At 42.6% G+C, this 20,379-nt stretch overlaps 1 protein-coding gene across 4 annotated transcripts; it reads left to right on the top strand.

The window, feature by feature from the left end:
* The first annotated feature begins 2,385 nt into the window (after positions 1–2,385).
* On the top strand, positions 2,386–17,854 carry LOC109873395 (putative monooxygenase p33MONOX). 4 transcript variants are annotated; one of them, XM_031808160.1, is made up of 9 exons: positions 2,386–2,512; positions 6,877–7,006; positions 7,513–7,619; positions 7,810–8,000; positions 8,295–8,415; positions 8,636–8,763; positions 9,043–9,167; positions 9,343–9,524; positions 16,423–17,477. In XM_031808160.1, exons 3-9 carry the CDS (start codon positions 7,595–7,597, stop codon positions 16,635–16,637), a joined length of 987 nt encoding a protein of 328 aa, XP_031664020.1. In that variant the 5' UTR covers positions 2,386–2,512; positions 6,877–7,006; positions 7,513–7,594; the 3' UTR covers positions 16,638–17,477. The 4 variants fall into 4 exon arrangements, with proteins under 4 accessions (XP_031664020.1, XP_031664021.1, XP_020320641.1 ...); XM_031808161.1 differs by lacking the exon at positions 2,386–2,512 and adding an exon at positions 5,076–5,186; XM_020465052.2 differs by lacking the exon at positions 2,386–2,512 and adding an exon at positions 6,042–6,202 and having other exon boundaries at positions 16,423–17,854.
* The last annotated feature ends 2,525 nt before the right edge of the window (positions 17,855–20,379 follow it).

The following is a 20,379-nucleotide window of genomic DNA, read 5'->3' on the forward strand; positions in this document are numbered from 1 at the left end:
TCTTGTTGCCTAGAACCAACAGGCTCCCCAAATCGAGAGTGCTCCTCAGAATCTCCCACACTAGTCTTGTTGCCTAAGGCCCACCAGTTGCTACAGGCTTTTTACAGAAATAATTGCTTTCAAGAAGAAAAAAAAACATTCTCACCTCTATAGTCTATGTTCAGGATGCTGTATACACCTACTGATGCGTCCTACTTGGATCTTAGGCGGGTTCCATCTGCTCACTCTTGGAGTGTGGTTTGCCCTGAGTACCCAATGGGGGTTACTCCTGTGCACAGTTTACCCAGGTCAGGAGCAGTCAGCAGACGGTCAGCATCCCATCCTTGTTGCCAAGAATGACATGGAAGTGCTAAAGAATCAGGAGAGACTTAGATAATTCTTCAAGCAATCATACTTTAATATCAATTCATTATCACAATAATGGAGCTGGTCAACGAACCACCTGTAGGTGAGCCCGAAAGTACAGGAAATGCTGGAGTCTTATATAGTAGACCTAAGAATACTTAGTCATGGCTGGTTCCACCCCTCGCCAAGGCATCATAAGCTACCTTGTTTTCTTCTTGTGGCTATGTGTATCAGGTCATAGCGTACAAACAAGTGATAACAGTTCCATAACTCCTCTGTTCAAGCCAGCCTCTGTTCTCTTCATTTCTCCACACACAGTGGTGTACAGTACTATAGTAAAAATACTTTCAAGTACTACTTAAGTAGTATCTGTACTTCATTTATATTTTTCACTTACTTTACTATATTCCTAAAGAAAATATACTTTTTTACTCTGACACCCAAAAGTGCTCGTTACAATTTTAATGCTTAGCTATCTGTCCCAAGTCATTCCTACTGCCTCTGGTGGACTCACTAAACATAAATGCTTCCTTTGTAAATTGAGTGTTGGAGTGTGCCCTTGGTTGTCAAAAACAATGAATAAAAAAGGGCATTGTGCCATCTGGTTTGCTAAATAAGGAATTTGATGTATAGCATTTTCTTTTACTCAAGTATGACAATTGAGCACTTTTTCCACCACTGTACTTAAGTACATTTAAAATCTGATACTTTTACGTAAGTTTTTATTTCACCTTTATTTAACCAGGTAGGTCAGTTGAGAACAAGTTCTTATTTACAACTGCGACCTGGCCAAGATAAAGCAAAGCTGTGCCCAAAAACACAATTACACACATGGGCTAAACAAATGTACAGTCAATAACAATAGAAAATATGTACACAGTGTGTGCAAATGAAGTGGGGTAAGGCAATAAATAGGCCATGGTGGCAAAGTAATTACAATTTAGCAATTAACACTGGAGTGAAAGATGTGCAGATGAGGATATGCAAGTATAAATACTAGTGTGCAAAAGAGCAGATAAAAAACAAATATGGGGATGAGGTAGGTATTTGGATGGGCTATTTACAGATTGGCTGTGTACAGCGATAAGCCAACACCAAACGAGGTGTTGGCTTTGGGGATGACCAGTGAAATATACCTGCTGGAGCACGTGCTAAGGATGGGTTTTGCTATGGTGACTAGTGAGGTCAGATAAGACGGCGCTTTACCTAGCAAAGACTTACATATGACCTGGAGCGAGTAGCGAGTACCAGCCAACGAGAGCGTAGATGTCACAGTGGTGGGTTGTATATGGGGCTTTTTACAGGGTGACTTCCACTGGAGTCATTTTACATTAAGGGATCTTTACTTTAACATCATACTTGAGTAACGCACACCTCTTGGGGGTGGGGGGGGGGGAACACAACACCATGTTACACACCACTCCCCGTGGAGTGAATGAGGTATGTGATTGTAGGTGCGAGTAAGGATGACAGAGGCAGAGAATATTACCGTTTACAGGGAATTTATTCTTTCTTCACACGGTAATTTGGGGGAAAAGGGGTTGGACAGAACCAAAGCAAAGAAAGTTAGAGTCCCCTCTCTGAACACCACCTGGCACGCTAACCACAATACAGGGGGTGGGGTACCTAGTGTGCATAGACTATGGGTATATGTATGCCCACAGGCCTCTTGCCTAAGCACTCCCAAGGTGCCTTCCTCTTCCCAATGGGAACAAAAACAGAATAATTAATAACATAAAGTGAACCATTTCAATAATCAAAAACACCGTCGTTTTTGACATAAACATACCTCAGCAGGACCAGCTACAAAAACTGTCTTTGAGAAACAACCAACACAGGACATCAAAGAAGCTCTCCCTTCCTCAAAGGAACACTGGCTTTTCAAGCTGCAGAAGGAGTTTGTAATTGCAGACAGCTGCATCCCCTGATGAGAGGGCGGGGTCAGAGCTCCAATCTGCAATGGGGCTGACCAATCAGCTGCTTCGGACTTCAGGAAGCCATTTCCTGAAATACACATTCAAACACATACAAACCCAAAACAACACAGAAACTGGGGAACGTAACAGTATGACAATTTAGTACTTCTTCCACCTCTGTCCACACAGCTGTGCCCTTGGAAGATAGTAGAAGACAGAATGGACTGAAAAACTGTGGTGCGATTGGAAAGGTAGGAGGGACATCCCAGCTTCAAGTGGTTTCAGATTTCACATCCACACCGGTGCAAAAAACGTATACTACTCTGTCCGTGGTGAACAAAATAAACAAAATAATTTAGGCTCTTGAAATGCATCTGTGTATTGGTAGATGTGCTGTACATTGTACTAAACGGTTATGACACTGCTATAGACTGTCACTACACTATTATTGACTGTTCCAAACACGTATTACTTTTACATTTTTTTATTGACCCTTTATTTAACTAAGCCAGTCAGTTAAAACTTCTTATGGCTGGGGGCAGTATTGAGTAGCTTGGCTGAATAAGGTGCCCAGAGTAAAATGCCTGCTACTCAGTTGCAGTTGCTAATATATGCATATTATTGGTATTTTCGGATAGAAAACACTCTGAAGTTTCTACAACTGTTTGAATGATGTCTGTGAGTATAACATAACTCATATGGCAGGCAAAAACCTGAGAAAAAAATCCACCAGAAAGTAGTAAATCTGAGGTTGGTAGTTTTTCAACTCATTCCCTATTGAAGATACAGTGGGATATTGGTCATGTTGCACTTCCTAATGCTTCCACTAGATGTCAACAGTCTTTAGAACCTAGTTTGATGCTTCTACTGTAAAGTGGGGGCGAATGAGAGGGGAATGAGTCAGAGGTATGGCAGAATGCTTTGAGCTCGTGACGCTCGTTCATGTAAGAGGTAGCTTGCGTTCCATCGACAAAGGAATTCTCCGATTGGAACATTATTGAAGATTTATGTTAAAAACATCCTAAAGATTGATTCTATACATCGTTTGACATGTTTCTACGGACTGTAATGGAACTTTTTGACATTTTGTCTGCTCCTAGTGAAAGCGCTTCGGGACTTTGGATTTGTTTACAAAACACGCTAACAAAAGTAGCTATTTGGACATAAATGATGGACATTATCAAACAAAACATTTATTGTGGAACTGGGATTCCTGGGAGTGCATTCTGATGAAGATCATCAAAGGTAAGTGAATATTTATAATGCTATTTCTGACTAATGTTGACTGCAAAATATGGCGGATATCTTTTTGGCTTGATGGTCTCTGAGCGCCGTACTCAGATTATAGCATGGTGTGCTTTTTCCGTAAAGCTTTTTTGAAATCTGACACAGCGGTTGCATTAAGGAGAAGAGTATCTAAAGTTCCATGCATAACACTTGTATTTTCATCAACATTTATAATGAGTATTTCTGTAAATTGATGTGGCTCTCTGCAAAATCACCAGATGTTTTTGGAACTACTGAACATAACGTGCCAATGTATACTGAGATTTTTTGATAGAAATATGAACTTTATTGAACAAAACATATATGTATTGTGTAATATGAAGTCCTATGGGTGTCATCTGATGAAGATCATCAAAGGTTAGTGATTAATTTTCTCTCTATTTCTGATTTTTGTGACTCCTCTCTTTGGCTGGAAAAATAGCTGTTTTTCTGTGACTTGGCTCTGACCTAACATAATCGTTTGTGGTGCTTTCGCCGTAAAGCCTATTTGAAATCAGACACTGTGGTGGGATTAACAAGAAGTGTATCTTTAAAATGGTGTGAAATACTTCTATGTTTGAGGAATTTTAATTATGGAATTTCTGTTGTTTTGAATTTGGCGCCCTGCACTTTCACTGGCTGTTGTCATATCGATCCCATTCCCTATGGGACTCCCAATCACGGCCGGTTGTGATACAGCCTGAAATCGAACCAGGGTCTGTAGTGACACCTCTAGCACTGAGATGCAGTGCCTTAGACCACTGCTCCAGTCGAGAGCAAATTCTTACATTGCTACAGTACATTGTTAACACAATAGACCTACATTGTGAAGAGTGGGTGAAATCATACATGGTTTGCATTAGCACAGGAGCTTAAGGGGACCAGTTGTCCATATAAAATAAGTAAGTTCCTGGAGACCAAACAAGTCACAGACACAGACAAAAAAAATACATTTAATGAGGCTAACATTCTAAAATCTTACCAAGACAACATAGCTAAGGTTAACATCTGCAATCGCTGGCTGAACCAGTTTCACATCAATCCAGAATTACGCAAAATGCCAGTTCACACATTCAATGATTAATACTCCCTCTAGCTAGCTAGTGTAGTGAAATTGTAGATAATAGAACAAATTGGCTTTCATGATAAGAAAGTTATTTTCTTTTCTGCTGTGATTGAGTTCTGCGTCACACAGCTATCCAGATACCTGCGCTAGCTGCGACACTATGGTGTTGGCCAAATGTTACAAAATAGTGAGGCGCAGTGCCAGCTGTCAGAATCAGATACATGTGATTTCAGTGAACAGTCCCATAACTTTGGTGCTGCTGTACAACTTCATCAACAAGCTGGCAAATTAGCTACCGTAATGGCCATTCAAACAAGCTCACACTAGGCTGCTAGCAGGTGCGAGTTTGCTCAGTTGATCTAGCATGGTTTGCCTTAGAAACCACTAGCCAGTGAGGATTGCTGCGGAAAGTGGAGTAATTTTCAGAATAAAACCCCACAGCGGAGGTGTCAAAATACCCATAATGCCTAGCTGTCCACCATTCACTTTTCCCATAGGGGATTTTTTAGAAACACTTCAAATAAGGGCCGTGTTTTGTGCAGGCTTACCCGGGCGTGACGTTTGGATAACCATGTAAATCTCTCTCAGACAAGGTGACTTTTATCAATATATTCTGCTTTATTTACTCACAGATTCGAAAATGCTAGTTGGATGACTGCGCATTCTGACTGAGTGAAAGGAAATGTGGCTGCCCTCTGCCACACACACACACACACACCACTCGGCGCGCTGCTCTTAATCTGCAGGTTTTTTTTGCATTGAGAATGTGCAGACAGGTGTTTTTTCCCCAACATCTATTTAGGCATATTAAAACACTTCCCATTTTGATCAGGATTATCATTCGATCCGACTACCAACAGTCAATTTATGGATATGATTACGCATACGATTATGGCCATGTAGGCACACCCCTGGTCCTGCAGCACGCCCTGAAAAATCTGAAAAGAATACAAATAAATCATAGCCAGACATTCAGAGGTCGACACAGCAAGTTTAGGAGAGAAAGAGTGAGAACGAGGCGCGCGAACACTGGTTGCGACACTGTGTCCCAGTTAACAGGTAGCCCTGGATTGGGCCAATCAATATGAAAACGTTATCCTCAAAACATTTTTAAATCATGTTCTTTTAAGAGTTGACAGTAGTAAAAAACGTTAATACGTCCAGCAACAGTGTTGGTATTGTATTGTTATTGTTGTTGTTGTTGTTGTTTTACTGGGGACTATAATGAAAAACAATATATACATATATATATATATATATATATACAGTAAATCGATCTTTGTTAAATTATTTAAATAATGTATTGTTTGTATTTTCAATAAATGTATGTCTAAGCTATTTTAAACTATATACTTTTTACAATGTTAAATCAGAAAAACGTTCAGTAACAGTCATGTAACATTTTGTCAGGGGGACTTTTATTTGCAGAATGATCACGTGGCCGAGGTTCACAACGCTCAGACTTTCCTCATCACATTGGGAGCTGGGTATTATCATGGGCGAGATGTTTCTCAGTTGTTCTGAAACCTTTCCCGTTGACATTGTAAGGTTACGACCGTCTTCATCGTCAACGTGTCTGTTGTAAGCGACGTGGGAGGCGTTAAATCTGGTAAATGGAAACGAAATTGTACATGTTAGATTGCGTTTTTCATTCAATGACCATTGTTGTCGTTACAGAACCATAATCGCTCGCTGTAGCTTGATATGGCTGCGAATCTGCTTCATAATGCATTTGAAATAGTATGTCAGGCATGATCATTTATTTGTCCAAAAAAACTGCTTTTGGTGATGGAAGAACAGCCGCGCGCTATTCTATTTTACTCGCTGTGTCCATCATCACCGGTCTACACCGGTTGATCCAGCGCAACATTCACAGCCATTGCATTGCATAACGGATTGCGCATAGAGTGAGATAATCCCAGGCAGCAACACTCACATGCATTGCATTTTATTTGTTCCATTTTAATTACGGAAATCGATGACAGTTGTTGTTAACTTGCATTGATCATTAGAAATGGTTACAGATGATCCCAATGAACGTGTGCCATATGCAGGGACATGAGTGTTTATATAGGTAGCCATTATATTAAGTACGAGTTCCCCCACACAGTTTGCGGTATACTGTGCTGTATGCCTTTGGATGATGACGATGATAATGGGTAGTGTCAGCTATTATCTGCTCTAGAGCTCTTGTTTTTCTGAGCATAGCCAGAGAGTACCCCAGCCAAAGACCGCCTGTCTGTCATGTCTTCTGCTGATTGCTGTATTTTGGTTCCTTTTCAGCTTCACAGGGCTGTGCTCCTTTGCATCTCCCACAATGCTTTGTCAGCAGGCCTTACTGTCTGAGAGTGAGCCAGATAATAAACCCAGCCTATTGTAGGGGTCATTACCTCTATTCAGCACTACACACACGGTAAGCATGGGCAAGCCTTTGCCTCTGTTATCTAACCTAACCTACATTTCAGGTTGTATTTGTCAGTAAAGACTTTGGCCTCCCTGACACAGATGACTCCAGATTTCTTTCTCAAATAGCACCCAGGAGAATAGAACACCAGAACAGAGCACAACACCATATCAGCTGCCAAGCAGTGAAACATTGACTCACCTGAGCAGCGCAATGTTGTCAATAAACAAGCTGTTGCCCTTGTTTTAATTACTGTTGCTAACCGTCTTTGGCCACCTACTCAAGCATGCAACTGGGTGTTTCGTCCTTTTCCCCCATGGTTATCTGGATCACTCACTTCTAAGTAGTGCATGTTCATATTACATACATCATTTTGATTATGACATTATTTCTCTGAGGTGAGCATGTACACTGTACATTTCATTATGAATAGCCTAAAATGATCGCAAAATAGGTTGTTCTGTGTTGGTGAAATTAGGTACTGGTATTCAAAATAGTCTCCTTGTCCCTTAAAGGTCCAGTCCAATCTTTTGTCAGGTTGGATTAATCTGAACAATAACCCATTGTGAGCCATAACAGAGACAGCCTTCTGCAACAATGTCCAGGTCAGGAGATATACCAGGTAAGGATGGGGGGCAGTAAGAGTGGGCATTGCAGTGTACTTGTTTAAAATGGTGATGGCATACTGTATGCAAACATATGCTTCCAACTCCTATAGAGTGGCAAGATACACTGATCATCATGTTATGTATTTTGAGCACATTTGAAGTTATTTTAGACAGTGTTTTAATGCTTCAACATTCCCTCCTCAGCCCTGGAGTCTGGGACCCCAGAGGGGCTCCTGGGAGGCATGTCCCTGCCCGTTGGCATGACCCGCCGTGCCATGAGCTATGATGACAACATGGAGGCACCCATGTCGCCCCCTCCCTCTGACATCAACATCAACAACCTATGGGGGAGGAGACCCGTGGTACCAGACAGAAGGTTCAGTCTTCTGGCTGAGGTAGATATCACACACAATGCTCCACTGATTTATAGCCTCACGTAGTTAAGATAGTGATCCGTGTTCGTCCATATTCATAAAGCGTCTCAGAGTAGAAGTGTTGATCTAGATTCACGTCCCCCCCTGTCCATGTGATGTTATTCATAATGATCTAAAAGACTAAACTGATTCTAGATCAGCCCTCATACTCCAACACACTTTATGGATATGATCCCAGGTGTTTCTATTCATACAAATGTTCATCTAGCTGCCTGTGTGATCCATGTTTAGTTTTTTTAATCTCTTGTTTTGAAGGAGGATGAATCTGGAAATGCCCTGACCCATGCTGCCACGTTTGACGCTGGTCTCAGGCCACATATGCCAGTAGTGGTGAAAGCCAAAGCCTCCTCCATCATTATGAACTCTCTGATGACCAGTAAGACTCTTCACTGTGATAATGAATGAGGATTACTGTATTCTCAACGTGAGCTCATCCAATCCTGTTGCTCATTAATGGAACACTGATTAGGGTGGGGTGGGGGTGGTATATAGAGTACTAGTCAAAAGTTTGGAGACACCTACCCGTACCAGGGTTTTTTTTATTTTTACTATTTCCTACATTATTAATATATATTATGTCCTCTGTGTTTTTCCAGAGCAAACCCAGGACAGCATGTACAGGTTTGAGCAGCAGGCTGGGCTGAGAGACACTGTCTACACGCCCCACAAGGGCCTCACTTCTGAGGAGACCCGCCACCACCATCGCATGCCAGAGTCATTCCATGTGAGTCTTTATTTTATCGCTTACTGTGGCCCTACTTTATTATCTGGAGTCCGATAATTATTAACAGGAAAATATTACTAATATTTTATGAATAATATTTTATAAATTGTATTCTTTTTGATGATTGGTTTGGTAAAGCATCAACAGTGTAATCAATGAATGCTCCAAATCTCAATTAGCAATCTACAGTATGTCAAAGAGGAGTGATTATTGAGATTTAACTGTTAATAATATTCATCATACTATATACTTTTTTCCCTTTTGTTGTAATGCCTGTAGAAAATGAATTTTCAAAGTATGGACATGGGAGCAGGACATAAGGGAGGACAAGAGGACAAGCAAACATCATCTGCTCAGTCCACCCCAAATAGCACTCCTCAGAGCTCACCCAAACAGAAACGCAGGTAAGTGCAACCATGTCCTCATTACCAGCTGTTTATGGAAACATGCTGTACTTTGACCCTGAACACCAAATACACGTGCCCTTGCCCACCTACGTATATGAGCATGAGTATAATGCCTGTTCAGTGGCCACTGTAAAGTGGTTGACCGTCTGGCATTTCTCTGTGTTCCTGGCAGGGGCTGGTTCACCAGCCAGAGCACAACTGTCACTAGCTCAGACCTCAGTACCAGCTCTAATATGAGTGTGGACATGGGTGCTGATGAGGGGGGAGGAGCAGTCGAACGCTGGGGTGTTTTTGGACCACGTCTGGTGGTCCAGAAATCCAATACCGACACCGGTGCGGACCACACAAACACAGGTAAATGGGATTTGGGGAGGGTGATACTTAACATGTTTTGGTTTGGTAATGGTGTTCAACTTTTCCTGCGACCCAAATCGTCCTCCAACAACTCAAAATGAAGAAGAAATAGTGTGTGATTATAGATGTATTCTCCGAATTTGCGATCCATCTCACATGCCCAGGGCCCACTTTGGATCCCGAATCATAGTTTTAGAAACCCTGTTTAGCTGTAATTCAGTTTATAGGTTGGCTCAATGTTCTTTGATGTGAATTACACATGAATACGATTGTTTTTACATGGTTGTGTACTACATCAGTACACTTTATTTTCTTTGTTTTACCAGATGTCCTTATCTGTGTTGCCTTGACGCTTTTATCAAATGATCAATTTATCAGGTGTTTATAGAGTCAACGAAACGTTTTGATCATATACAGTCACTTCCAAAGTTGTTGGCATCCTTGATCAAGATGAGAAAAAACGACTATAAAATAAATAATACAAATACTGAGCTATATTGCATGCTCCAAAAACATGGACAACTGTATTATTTTATACTAATGCAATTGTTTAGATAGATTTTGATTAAATAGTTTACAAAAATATATATATTATCTCAAAATGCTAGGTTTCAAAATTATTGGCACCCCTGTTTTGCAACCTCCCCTGGCAAGGACAATGACACTGGGCCTTTTTCTAAAATGTTTTTTGAGATTAGAGCTCACATCCTTGAACTTTCGTCTGCGCTTATGGACTGCCCTCTTCAATTCAAACCACAGGTTTTCAATGGGGTTTAAGTCCGGAAACTAAGATGGCCATTGCAAATGGTTGATTTTGTGGTCAATTAACCATTTCTATGTGGATTTTGATGTGTGCTTAGAATCATTGACTTGCTGGAAGATATACTTGCTGCCAAGTTTCAGCCTACTGGGAGAGGCAACCAGGTTTTTGGCTAGTCCTGTTTACTGGTTCGTGATGCTGTTGACCTTAGCAAGTGCCCCAGGAACAGTGGATGCAAAACAGGCCTGTAACATAAATGATCCACCTACATATTTTACCTGCGGTCCTTTTCTGCACATGCATTGTTCTTTCAATGCCGAAACCACCGCTGGTGTGTGTGGCCATAGATCTCTATTTTCGTCTCATCTGACTGTAGCTCCTGGTTCCAATAAAATCAAATTTAATTTGTTACATGCGCTGAATACAACAGGTATACCTTACATTGAAATTCTTACAAGCCCATCATTTTAACCAACAATGCCATTTTAAGAAAAATAAGTGTTTAGAAAGTATTTACTAAAATAAACTGAAGTAACAAATAAATAATACAAATTTATAATTTATAAATAATAATAAAATAACAGTGTGGAGGCTATATACAGGGTGTTACGGTACAGAGTCAATGTGGAGGCTATATACAGGGTGTTACGGTACAGAGTCAATGTGGAGGCTATATACAGGGGGTACCGGTACAGAGTCAATGTGGAGGCTATATACAGGGGTACCGGTACAGAGTCAATGTGGAGGCTATATACAGGGGGTACCGGTACAGAGTCAATGTGGAGGCTATATACAGGGTGTTACGGTACAGAGTCAATGTGGAGGCTATATACAGGGGGTACCGGTACAGAGTCAATGTGGAGGCTATATACAGGGTATTACGGTACAGAGTCAATGTGGAGGCTATATACAGGGGGTACCAGTACAGAGTCAATGTGGAGGCTATATACAGGGTATTACGGTACAGAGTCAATGTGGAGGCTATATACAGGGTGTTACGGTACAGAGTCAATGTGGAGGCTATATACAGGGTATTACGGTACAGAGTCAATGTGGAGGCTATATACAGGGGGTACCGGTACAGAGTCAATGTGGAGGCTATATACAGGGTATTACGGTACAGAGTCAATGTGGAGGCTATATACAGGGTATTACGGTACAGAGTCAATGTGGAGGCTATATACAGGGTGTTACGGTACAGAGTCAATGTGGAGGCTATATACAGGGTGTTACGGTACAGAGTCAATGTGGAGGCTATATACAGGGTATTACGGTACAGAGTCAATGTGGAGGCTATATACAGGGGGTACCGGTACAGAGTCAATGTGGAGGCTATATACAGGGTGTACCGGTACAGAGTCAATGTGGAGGTTATATACAGGGGGTACCGGTACAGAGTCAATGTGGAGGCTATATACAGGGTATTACGGTACAGAGTCAATGTGGAGGCTATATACAGGGTGTTACGGTACAGAGTCAATGTGGAGGCTATATACAGGGTGTACCGGTACAGAGTCAATGTGGAGGTTATATACAGGGGGTACCGGTACAGAGTCAATGTGGAGGCTATATACAGGGTATTACGGTACAGAGTCAATGTGGAGGCTATATACAGGGGGTACCGGTACAGAGTCAATGTGGAGGTTATATACAGGGGGTACCGGTACAGAGTCAATGTGGAGGCTATATACAGGGTATTACGGTACAGAGTCAATGTGGAGGCTATATACAGGGTATTACGGTACAGAGTCAATGTGGAGGCTATATACAGGGTATTACGGTACAGAGTCAATGTGGAGGCTATATACAGGGGGTACCGGTACAGAGTCAATGTGGAGGCTATATACAGGGTGTTACGGTACAGAGTCAATGTGGAGGTTATATACAGGGGGTACCGGTACAGAGTCAATGTGGAGGCTATATACAGGGTATTACGGTACAGAGTCAATGTGGAGGCTATATACAGGGTGTTACGGTACAGAGTCAATGTGGAGGCTATATACAGGGTGTTACGGTACAGAGTCAATGTGGAGGCTATATACAGGGGGTACCGGTACAGAGTCAATGTGGAGGCTATATACAGGGGGTACCGGTACAGAGTCAATGTGGAGGCTATATACAGGGGATACCAGTACAGAGTCAATGTGGAGGCTATATACAGGGTATTACGGTACAGAGTCAATGTGGAGGCTATATACAGGGTATTACGGTACAGAGTCAATGTGGAGGCTATATACAGGGTGTTACAGTACAGAGTCAATGTGGAGGCTATATACAGGGTATTACGGTACAGAGTCAATGTGGAGGCTATATACAGGGAGGAGCCGGTACAGAGTCAATGTGGAGGCTATATACAGGGTATTACGGTACAGAGTCAATGTGGAGGCTATATACAGGGTATTACGGTAAAGAGTCAATGTGGAGGCTATATACAGGGTATTACGGTACAGAGTCAATGTGGAGGCTATATACAGGGTATTACGGTACAGAGTCAATGTGGAGGCTATATACAGGGTATTACGGTACAGAGTCAATGTGGAGGCTATATACAGGGTGTTACGGTACAGAGTCAGTGTGGAGGCTATATACAGGGTATTACGGTACAGAGTCAATGTGGAGGCTATATACAGGGTATTACGGTACAGAGTCAATGTGGAGGCTATATACAGGGTATTACGGTACAGAGTCAATGTGGAGGCTATATACAGGGTATTACGGTACAGAGTCAATGTGGAGGTTATATACAGGGTATTACGGTAAAGAGTCAATGTGGAGGCTATATACAGGGTGTTACGGTACAGAGTCAATGTGGAGGCTATATACAGGCTATTACGGTACAGAGTCAATGTGGAGGGGTAGCGGTACTGAGTCAATGTGGAGGCTATATACAGGGGGTACCGGTACAGAGTCAATGTGGAGGCTATATACAGGGTATTACGGTAAAGAGTCAATGTGGAGGCTATATACAGGGTATTACGGTACTGAGTCAATGTGGAGGCTATATACAGGGTATTACGGTACAGAGTCAATGTGGAGGCTATATACAGGGTATTACGGTAAAGAGTCAATGTGGAGGCTATATACAGGGTTTTACGGTACTGAGTCAATGTGGAGGCTATATACAGGGTATTACGGTACAGAGTCAATGTGGAGGCTATATACAGGGGGTACCGGTACTGAGTCAATGTGGAGGCTATATACAGGGTGTTACGGTACAGAGTCAATGTGGAGGCTATATACAGGCTATTACGGTACAGAGTCAATGTGGAGGGGTAGCGGTACTGAGTCAATGTGGAGGCTATATACAGGGGGTACCGGTACAGAGTCAATGTGGAGGCTATATACAGGGGGTACCGGTACAGAGTCAATGTGGAGGCTATATACAGGGGGTACCGGTACAGAGTCAATGTGGAGGCTATATACAGGGGTACCGGTACAGAGTCAATGTGGAGGCTATGTACAGGGGGTACCGGTACAGAGTCAATGTGGAGGCTATATACAGGGGGTACCGGTACAGAGTCAATGTGGAGGCTATATACAGGGGGTACCGGTACAGAGTCAATGTGGAGGCTATATACAGGGGGTACCGGTACTGAGTCAATGTGGAGGCTATATACAGGGGGTACCGGGACAGAGTCAATGTGGAGGCTATATACAGGGTGTACCGGTACAGAGTCAATGTGGAGGCTATATACAGGGGGTACCGGTACAGAGTCAATGTGGAGGCTATATACAGGGGGTACCGGTACAGAGTCAATGTGGAGGCTATATACAGGGGGTACCGGTACAGAGTCAATGTGGAGGCTATATACAGGGGGTACCGGTACAGAGTCAATGTGGAGGCTATATACAGGGGGTACCGGTACAGAGTCAATGTGGAGGCTATATACAGGGGGTACCGGTACAGAGTCAATGTGGAGGCTATATACAGGGGGTACCGGTACAGAGTCAATGTGGAGGCTATATACAGGGGGTACCGGTACAGAGTCAATGTGGAGGCTATATACAGGCGGTACCGGTACAGAGTCAATGTGGAGGCTATATACAGGGGGTACCGGTACAGAGTCAATGTGGAGGCTATATACAGGGGGTACCGGTACAGAGTCAATGTGGAGGCTATATACAGGGGGTACCGGTACTGAGTCAATGTGGAGGCTATATACAGGGGGTACCGGGACAGAGTCAATGTGGAGGCTATATACAGGGGGTACCGGTACAGAGTCAATGTGGAGGCTATATACAGGGGGTACCGGTACAGAGTCAATGTGGAGGCTATATACAGGGGGTACCGGTACAGAGTCAATGTGGAGGCTATATACAGGGGGTACCGGTACAGAGTCAATGTGGAGGCTATATACAGGGGGTACCGGTACAGAGTCAATGTGGAGGCTATATACAGGGGGTACCGGTACAGAGTCAATGTGGAGGCTATATACAGGGGGTACCGGTACAGAGTCAATGTGGAGGCTATATACAGGGGGTACCGGTACAGAGTCAATGTGGAGGCTATATACAGGCGGTACCGGTACAGAGTCAATGTGGAGGCTATATACAGGGGGTACCGGTACAGAGTCAATGTGGAGGCTATATACAGGGGGTACCGGTACAGAGTCAATGTGGAGACTATATACAGGGGGTACCGGTACAGAGTCAATGTGGAGGCTATATACAGGGGGTACCAGTACAGAGTCAATGTGGAGGCTATATACAGGGGGTACCGGTACTGAGTCAATGTGGAGGCTATATACAGGCGGTACCGGTACAGAGTCAATGTGGAGGCTATATACAGGGGGTACCAGTACAGAGTCAATGTGGAGGCTATATACAGGGGGTACCGTGTACAGAGTCAATGTGGAGGCTATATACAGGGGGTACCGTGTACAGAGTCAATGTAGAGGCTATATACAGGGGGTACCGGTACAGAGTCAATGTGGAGGCTATATACAGGGGGTACCAGTACAGAGTCAATGTGGAGGCTATATACAGGCGGTACCGGTACTGAGTCAATGTGCGGGGGCACAGGTTAGTCAAGGTAATTGAGGAAATATGTACAGTACCAGTCAAAAGTTTGCTACTCATTGAAGGGTTTTGCTTTATTTGTACTATTTTCTACATTGTAGAATAAATAGTGAACACATCAAAACTATGAAATAACACATATGGAATCATGTTGTAACCCAAAAAGTGTTAAACAAATATTTTTATATTCTTCAAAGTAGCCACTCTTTGCCTTGATGACAGCTTTGCACACGCTTGGCATTCTCTCAACCAGCTTCAACTGGAATGCTTTTCCAACAGTCTTGAAGGAGTTCCCACATATGCTGAGCACTTGTTGGCTGCTTTTCCTTCACTCTGCGGTCCAGCTCATCCCAAACCATCTCAATTTGGTTGAGGTCGGGTGATTGTGGAGGCCAGGTCATCAGATGTAGCACTCCATCACTCTCCTTCTTGGTCAAATATCCCTTACACAGACTGGAGGTGTTTTGGGTCATTGTCCTGTTGAAAAACAAATGATAGTCCCACTAAGTGCAAACCAGATGGGATGGCGTATTGCTGCAGAATGCTGTGGTAGCCATGCTGGTTAAGTGTGCCTCGAATTCAAAATAAATCAGTGTCACCATCACCATTATTATCATTATAATTTTTTTTCCCATTGCCTGATTTTACGAAGGTCAACAACCATTTGTCTCTTTTTGTCTGTGAGTTCTTTGCCTTTTCCAATGGCAATGGATGACAAATCGATTTGACATGCGTTTTACCTTATTTTTATACCCCAGTGAAACAGGAAGCCATAGAATGTCACAATACATTTTCTCTGAGAATAATTTTAAAAAGTTGAACGTTAATGCAGATTTCATTTTGTTTGATTTAATCGACACGATTCTTTAGGGGTGGCAATAATTTTGAGATCTGTTGATTTTTAGATAAAGTATTACTTTTTAAACAAAATCTCTTTCTCTTAGCAATTGTATTAGTATGAAATTATATAATTTCCCAACATTTTCTGAGCTTACAACAGCTCAGTATTTTATTATTTATTTTAATAAGTCTTACCTTTATCAAGGGTGTCAATAATTTTTGGAGGCGACCTGCACTTATTGCTCCTACCTAAGATAAGTCCTGTGTTTTTCTCTCCAGGGGGTTTTGCTCTCCAGTCTTACCGCGGGGCCCAGAAGCCCACCCCCATGGAGGTGATGAAGGCCCAGGCCACTCGGTTGGCTGATGACCCTGCTGTCGACAAACAGGCCCCACCCAAGATGGAGATCCCTACCATAGAGGGCAGTAGACGGTCAGCCCGGCCGCACAAACTCAAACCTCGAGACATGAACATCCTCACTCCCTCAGGCTTCTGAGAGGTACCATGTCGTCACTACTCCCTAATGTTCTACTCGGTCAAGTTGTCGTAGCTGGTCTACCCTCTTTCCTTTCCTGATCTGAAATGAGGTCCCTTTAATGTATGTGACTGAATCTGAGAATCTTCACCATTTCCAAAAAGAAAAGCATCCTGTTGTGGTTGATACTAATAGTATTTGGTTTTAAAGTTTTCCTCTCTTGCACTAAAAGTAGTTTATTTTTGTTTCTATTGGTGTGATAAGGTTACTGTGCCATGTTGATTTTGTTTTGCATCATCCTTTGTCTTGTAAGGGAACTGTGTATTTTTACTTTGTATTTATGGTCCAACTGTGAAAACGTTCTGATACATGACAGTGAGCAAATAGTTACTCTCACTGTTTGAAAAAAAAGAAATGTTACGGCCACACTGTGTAGTGGTTTGATCATTCTGTTTGCTTGTGAATCTCATTCTCCTGAAGTACCACTAGCTTTTCATTGTCTGCAGATTTATATGCCGATAAGATGTAATGATTCTCATTGTCATGTCTCCCAAGAACTTTGTGGTGATTATTGTTCACCCTCGATGAAGTGTGGTTTTTGTGCATCCGCATTCTTCCTGTCAAGGTGACCCTTTTGAAGTTAAAACGCTGTTAGTAAAACACTGCAGTAGAATATTAATATGACATGTTACATATTTACCAGTGAAATATGTAATGGTTTGACTAACCCTGTTCAGGTCTGTTTTTCTATTTATTTTTTTCAATAGAAAAATCACCCATATATATGGCTGTCCATATGTATGTATGTCTTCTGTGGACTTTGTTGTAAATATCTGAATAAAAAATAATTCTAACAATCAACAAAATCTGGTTCCATCAACCATCCAGAAACAGTGGAAATATGGTCAGCACTGCACAGGTTAAAGTTCCCGGTGGAGAAGGATGGGTTTTCCATTGTGATTTAGAAATTGAAGTATTTGTACATTTCATAAGACAAGATCAGCTACCACTGATTGACAGCCATAGAAACCTGCTGCTATTTCACACTGTGAAGTGATCGTCAATTCTTCAGCAGGAATACTAATGATTACCAGTAGATGGCATCAGCTCCTTTGTAACACAGTCTCTGAATTGGCTGGATAACTCTCATGGAATGCAACGCTGGGATTTCATTTAACCTGTCTCACCGATATGTGATATTTCAGTTTTTTATTTGTAATAAATGTGCCAAAAATGTTTTACCCTGTCACTTTACTTTGTCATTGTGGGTAGATTGATGAGCGATAAAAATAAAAATAAAATAAATTTTAGAGTAACTAAATGTGGAAAAAGTTGTGTGGTCTGGATACCTTCCGAATCCACTGTGTAGGCTTAGGCGTCCACCATAATATATTAAAATGTATTAATTAGAAAAGGTATGAGGCACAACATCTCTGTGGGCCACAACAAGAGATATGGGGGAGAAGCCAAGAGTAGTAAAGACAAAAATACATTAGGGACTCTCCCTCACCCACATTTCCATTAATTCCCAGTCTTACCATAGCCTATTCTGCAAACTGAAGGCCAGCACTTCATTTTGGGCGTCATACCTTTTCTAATTAATACATTAATTAATTATGGTGAACGCCTAAGCCTACAGTGGATTCAGTGGATACCCACAATGACAAAGCAAAAACAGGTTAAACATTTTTGGCACATTTATTACAAATAAAAAACTGAAATATCACATTTACATAAGTATTCAGACCCTTTACTTAGTACTTTGTTGAAGCACCTTTGGCAGCGTTTACAGCCTTGAGTCTTCTTGGGTATGACGCTACAAGCTTGGCACACCTGTATTTGGGGAGTTTCTCCCATTCTTCTCTGCTGATCCTCTAAAGCTCAGTCAGGTTGGATGGGGAGTGTCGCTGCACAGATATTTTCAGGTCTTTCCGCAGATGTTCGATCAGGTTCAAGTCCAGGCTCTGGCTGGGCCACTCAAGGACATTCAGGGACTTTTCCTGATGCTACTCCTGCGTTGTCATGGATGTGTGCTTAGGGTCGTTGTCCTGCTGGAAGGTGAAGCTTCACCCCCGTCTGAGGTCCTGAGTGGTCTTGAGCAGGTTTTCATCAAGGATCTCTGTACTTTGCTCCGTTCAACTTTCCCTCGATCCTGACTGGTCTCCCAGCCCCTGCCACTGAAAAACATCCCCAGAGCATGATGCTGCCACCACCATTCTTCACCGTATGAATGGTGCCAGATTTCCTCCAGACGCGACGCTTGGCATTCAGGCCAGAGTTCAATCTTGGTTTCATCAGACCAGAGAATCTTGTTTCTCATGGTCTGAGACTACTTTAGGTGCCTTTTGGCAAACTCTAAGTGGGCTGTCTTGTGCCTTTTACTGAGGAGTGACTTCCGCCTGGTCACTCTACCATGAAGGCCTGATTGGTGGAGTGCTGCAGAGATGGTTGTCCTTCTGGAAGGGTATCCCATCGCCACAGAGGAACTCTGGAGCTCTGTCAGAGTGACCATCGGGTTGTTGGTCACCTCCCTGACCAAGGCCCTTCTCCCCTGACTGCTCAGTTTTGCCGGGCGGCCAGCTCTAGGAAGAGTCTTGGTGGTTCCAAACTTCTTCCATTTATGAATGATGGAGGCCACTATGTTCTTGGGAACCTTCAATGCTGCAGACATTTTTTGGGGTCCCTCGCCAGAGCTGTGCCTCGAAAAAATCTCAGAGCTCTATGGACAATTCCTTCGACCTCATCCCTTGGTTTTTGCTCTGACACGCACTGTCAACTGTGGGACCTTATATAGACAGATGTGTGCCTGTCCAAATCATGTCCAATCAATTGAATATACCACAGGTGGACGCCAATCAACTTGTAGAAATATCTCAAGGATGATAAATGGAAACAGGATGCACCTGAGCTAAATTTAAAACCTCATAGCAAAGGGTCTGAATACTTATGTAAATAATTTCTGTTTTTTAGTTCTAATACATTAGCAAAAATGTCTAAAAACCTGTTTTTGCTCTATCATTATGGGGTATTGTGTTTTTTTTTATTCAGTCCGTTTAGTAATAATGCTGTAACGTAACAAAATGTGGAAAAAGTCAAGGGGTCTGAATACTTTCCGAAGGCACTGTATATTACCAGTATGAACTTTTCTCATCACGGCCACCGATTGTCCCTGACTTACACTGTCGCGAGTGGCATGTTAATGACAGATAGGTATCTTAATGTATTTTTTGTCTAAATTACTATGCATTTGCCAGTGTGCAGACCCCCACAATCAACCTGATACCTCAAATAAACAGTTTAGGGCAACCCTAAATCAATTACGGGCACGGTTGACCACCCCCCCTCCTTCCCGGCACTCATTCTTCTGGTGTTTCTTAATTTTCTTCTTCAGATAGCTTTACAGTTCATCCTCACAATGGCACACATGTAACTCAAGCCTGTCAAATTGGATGGCCCTTAATAATGTCCCGATTTCAATATCGAATTAATCGCTCACCTGAGCCACCACCACCATTCTGTCTTGTCCATTTTCCGAACCATGCACCAGCGGCATGAGAGAAGTTTGGATGTGAACTCTCCATGCTCACTCCACATGGACTGTCTCAGGACTCATGCTGCACTCCTGAGAGAAAATGCAGTTGATAGCTTCGACTGGATGCTGTACACAGGTTGCTGGCTTGGACTCAGGTCTCTGGTATAAGTGTTGGAGGACAGGGCCACAGTGAGCGCCATTGTTGCTATTATTTCAGCCGGTTAGTAGTTG

This window comes from Oncorhynchus kisutch, linkage group LG28 (assembly GCF_002021735.2).
Source record: "Oncorhynchus kisutch isolate 150728-3 linkage group LG28, Okis_V2, whole genome shotgun sequence".
NCBI lineage: Eukaryota > Metazoa > Chordata > Actinopteri > Salmoniformes > Salmonidae > Oncorhynchus > Oncorhynchus kisutch.

Excerpts from the sequence above, each read along its gene's own strand:
- LOC109873395 (XM_031808160.1), top strand. The coding sequence starts at position 7,595 with ATGTCCAGGTCAGGAGATATACCAG. Across the intron at positions 8,764-9,042 it reads GCATGCCAGAGTCATTCCAT|AAAATGAATTTTCAAAGTAT; the intron begins GTGAGTCTTTAT and ends TAATGCCTGTAG. Across the intron at positions 9,168-9,342 it reads TCACCCAAACAGAAACGCAG|GGGCTGGTTCACCAGCCAGA; the intron begins GTAAGTGCAACC and ends TGTTCCTGGCAG.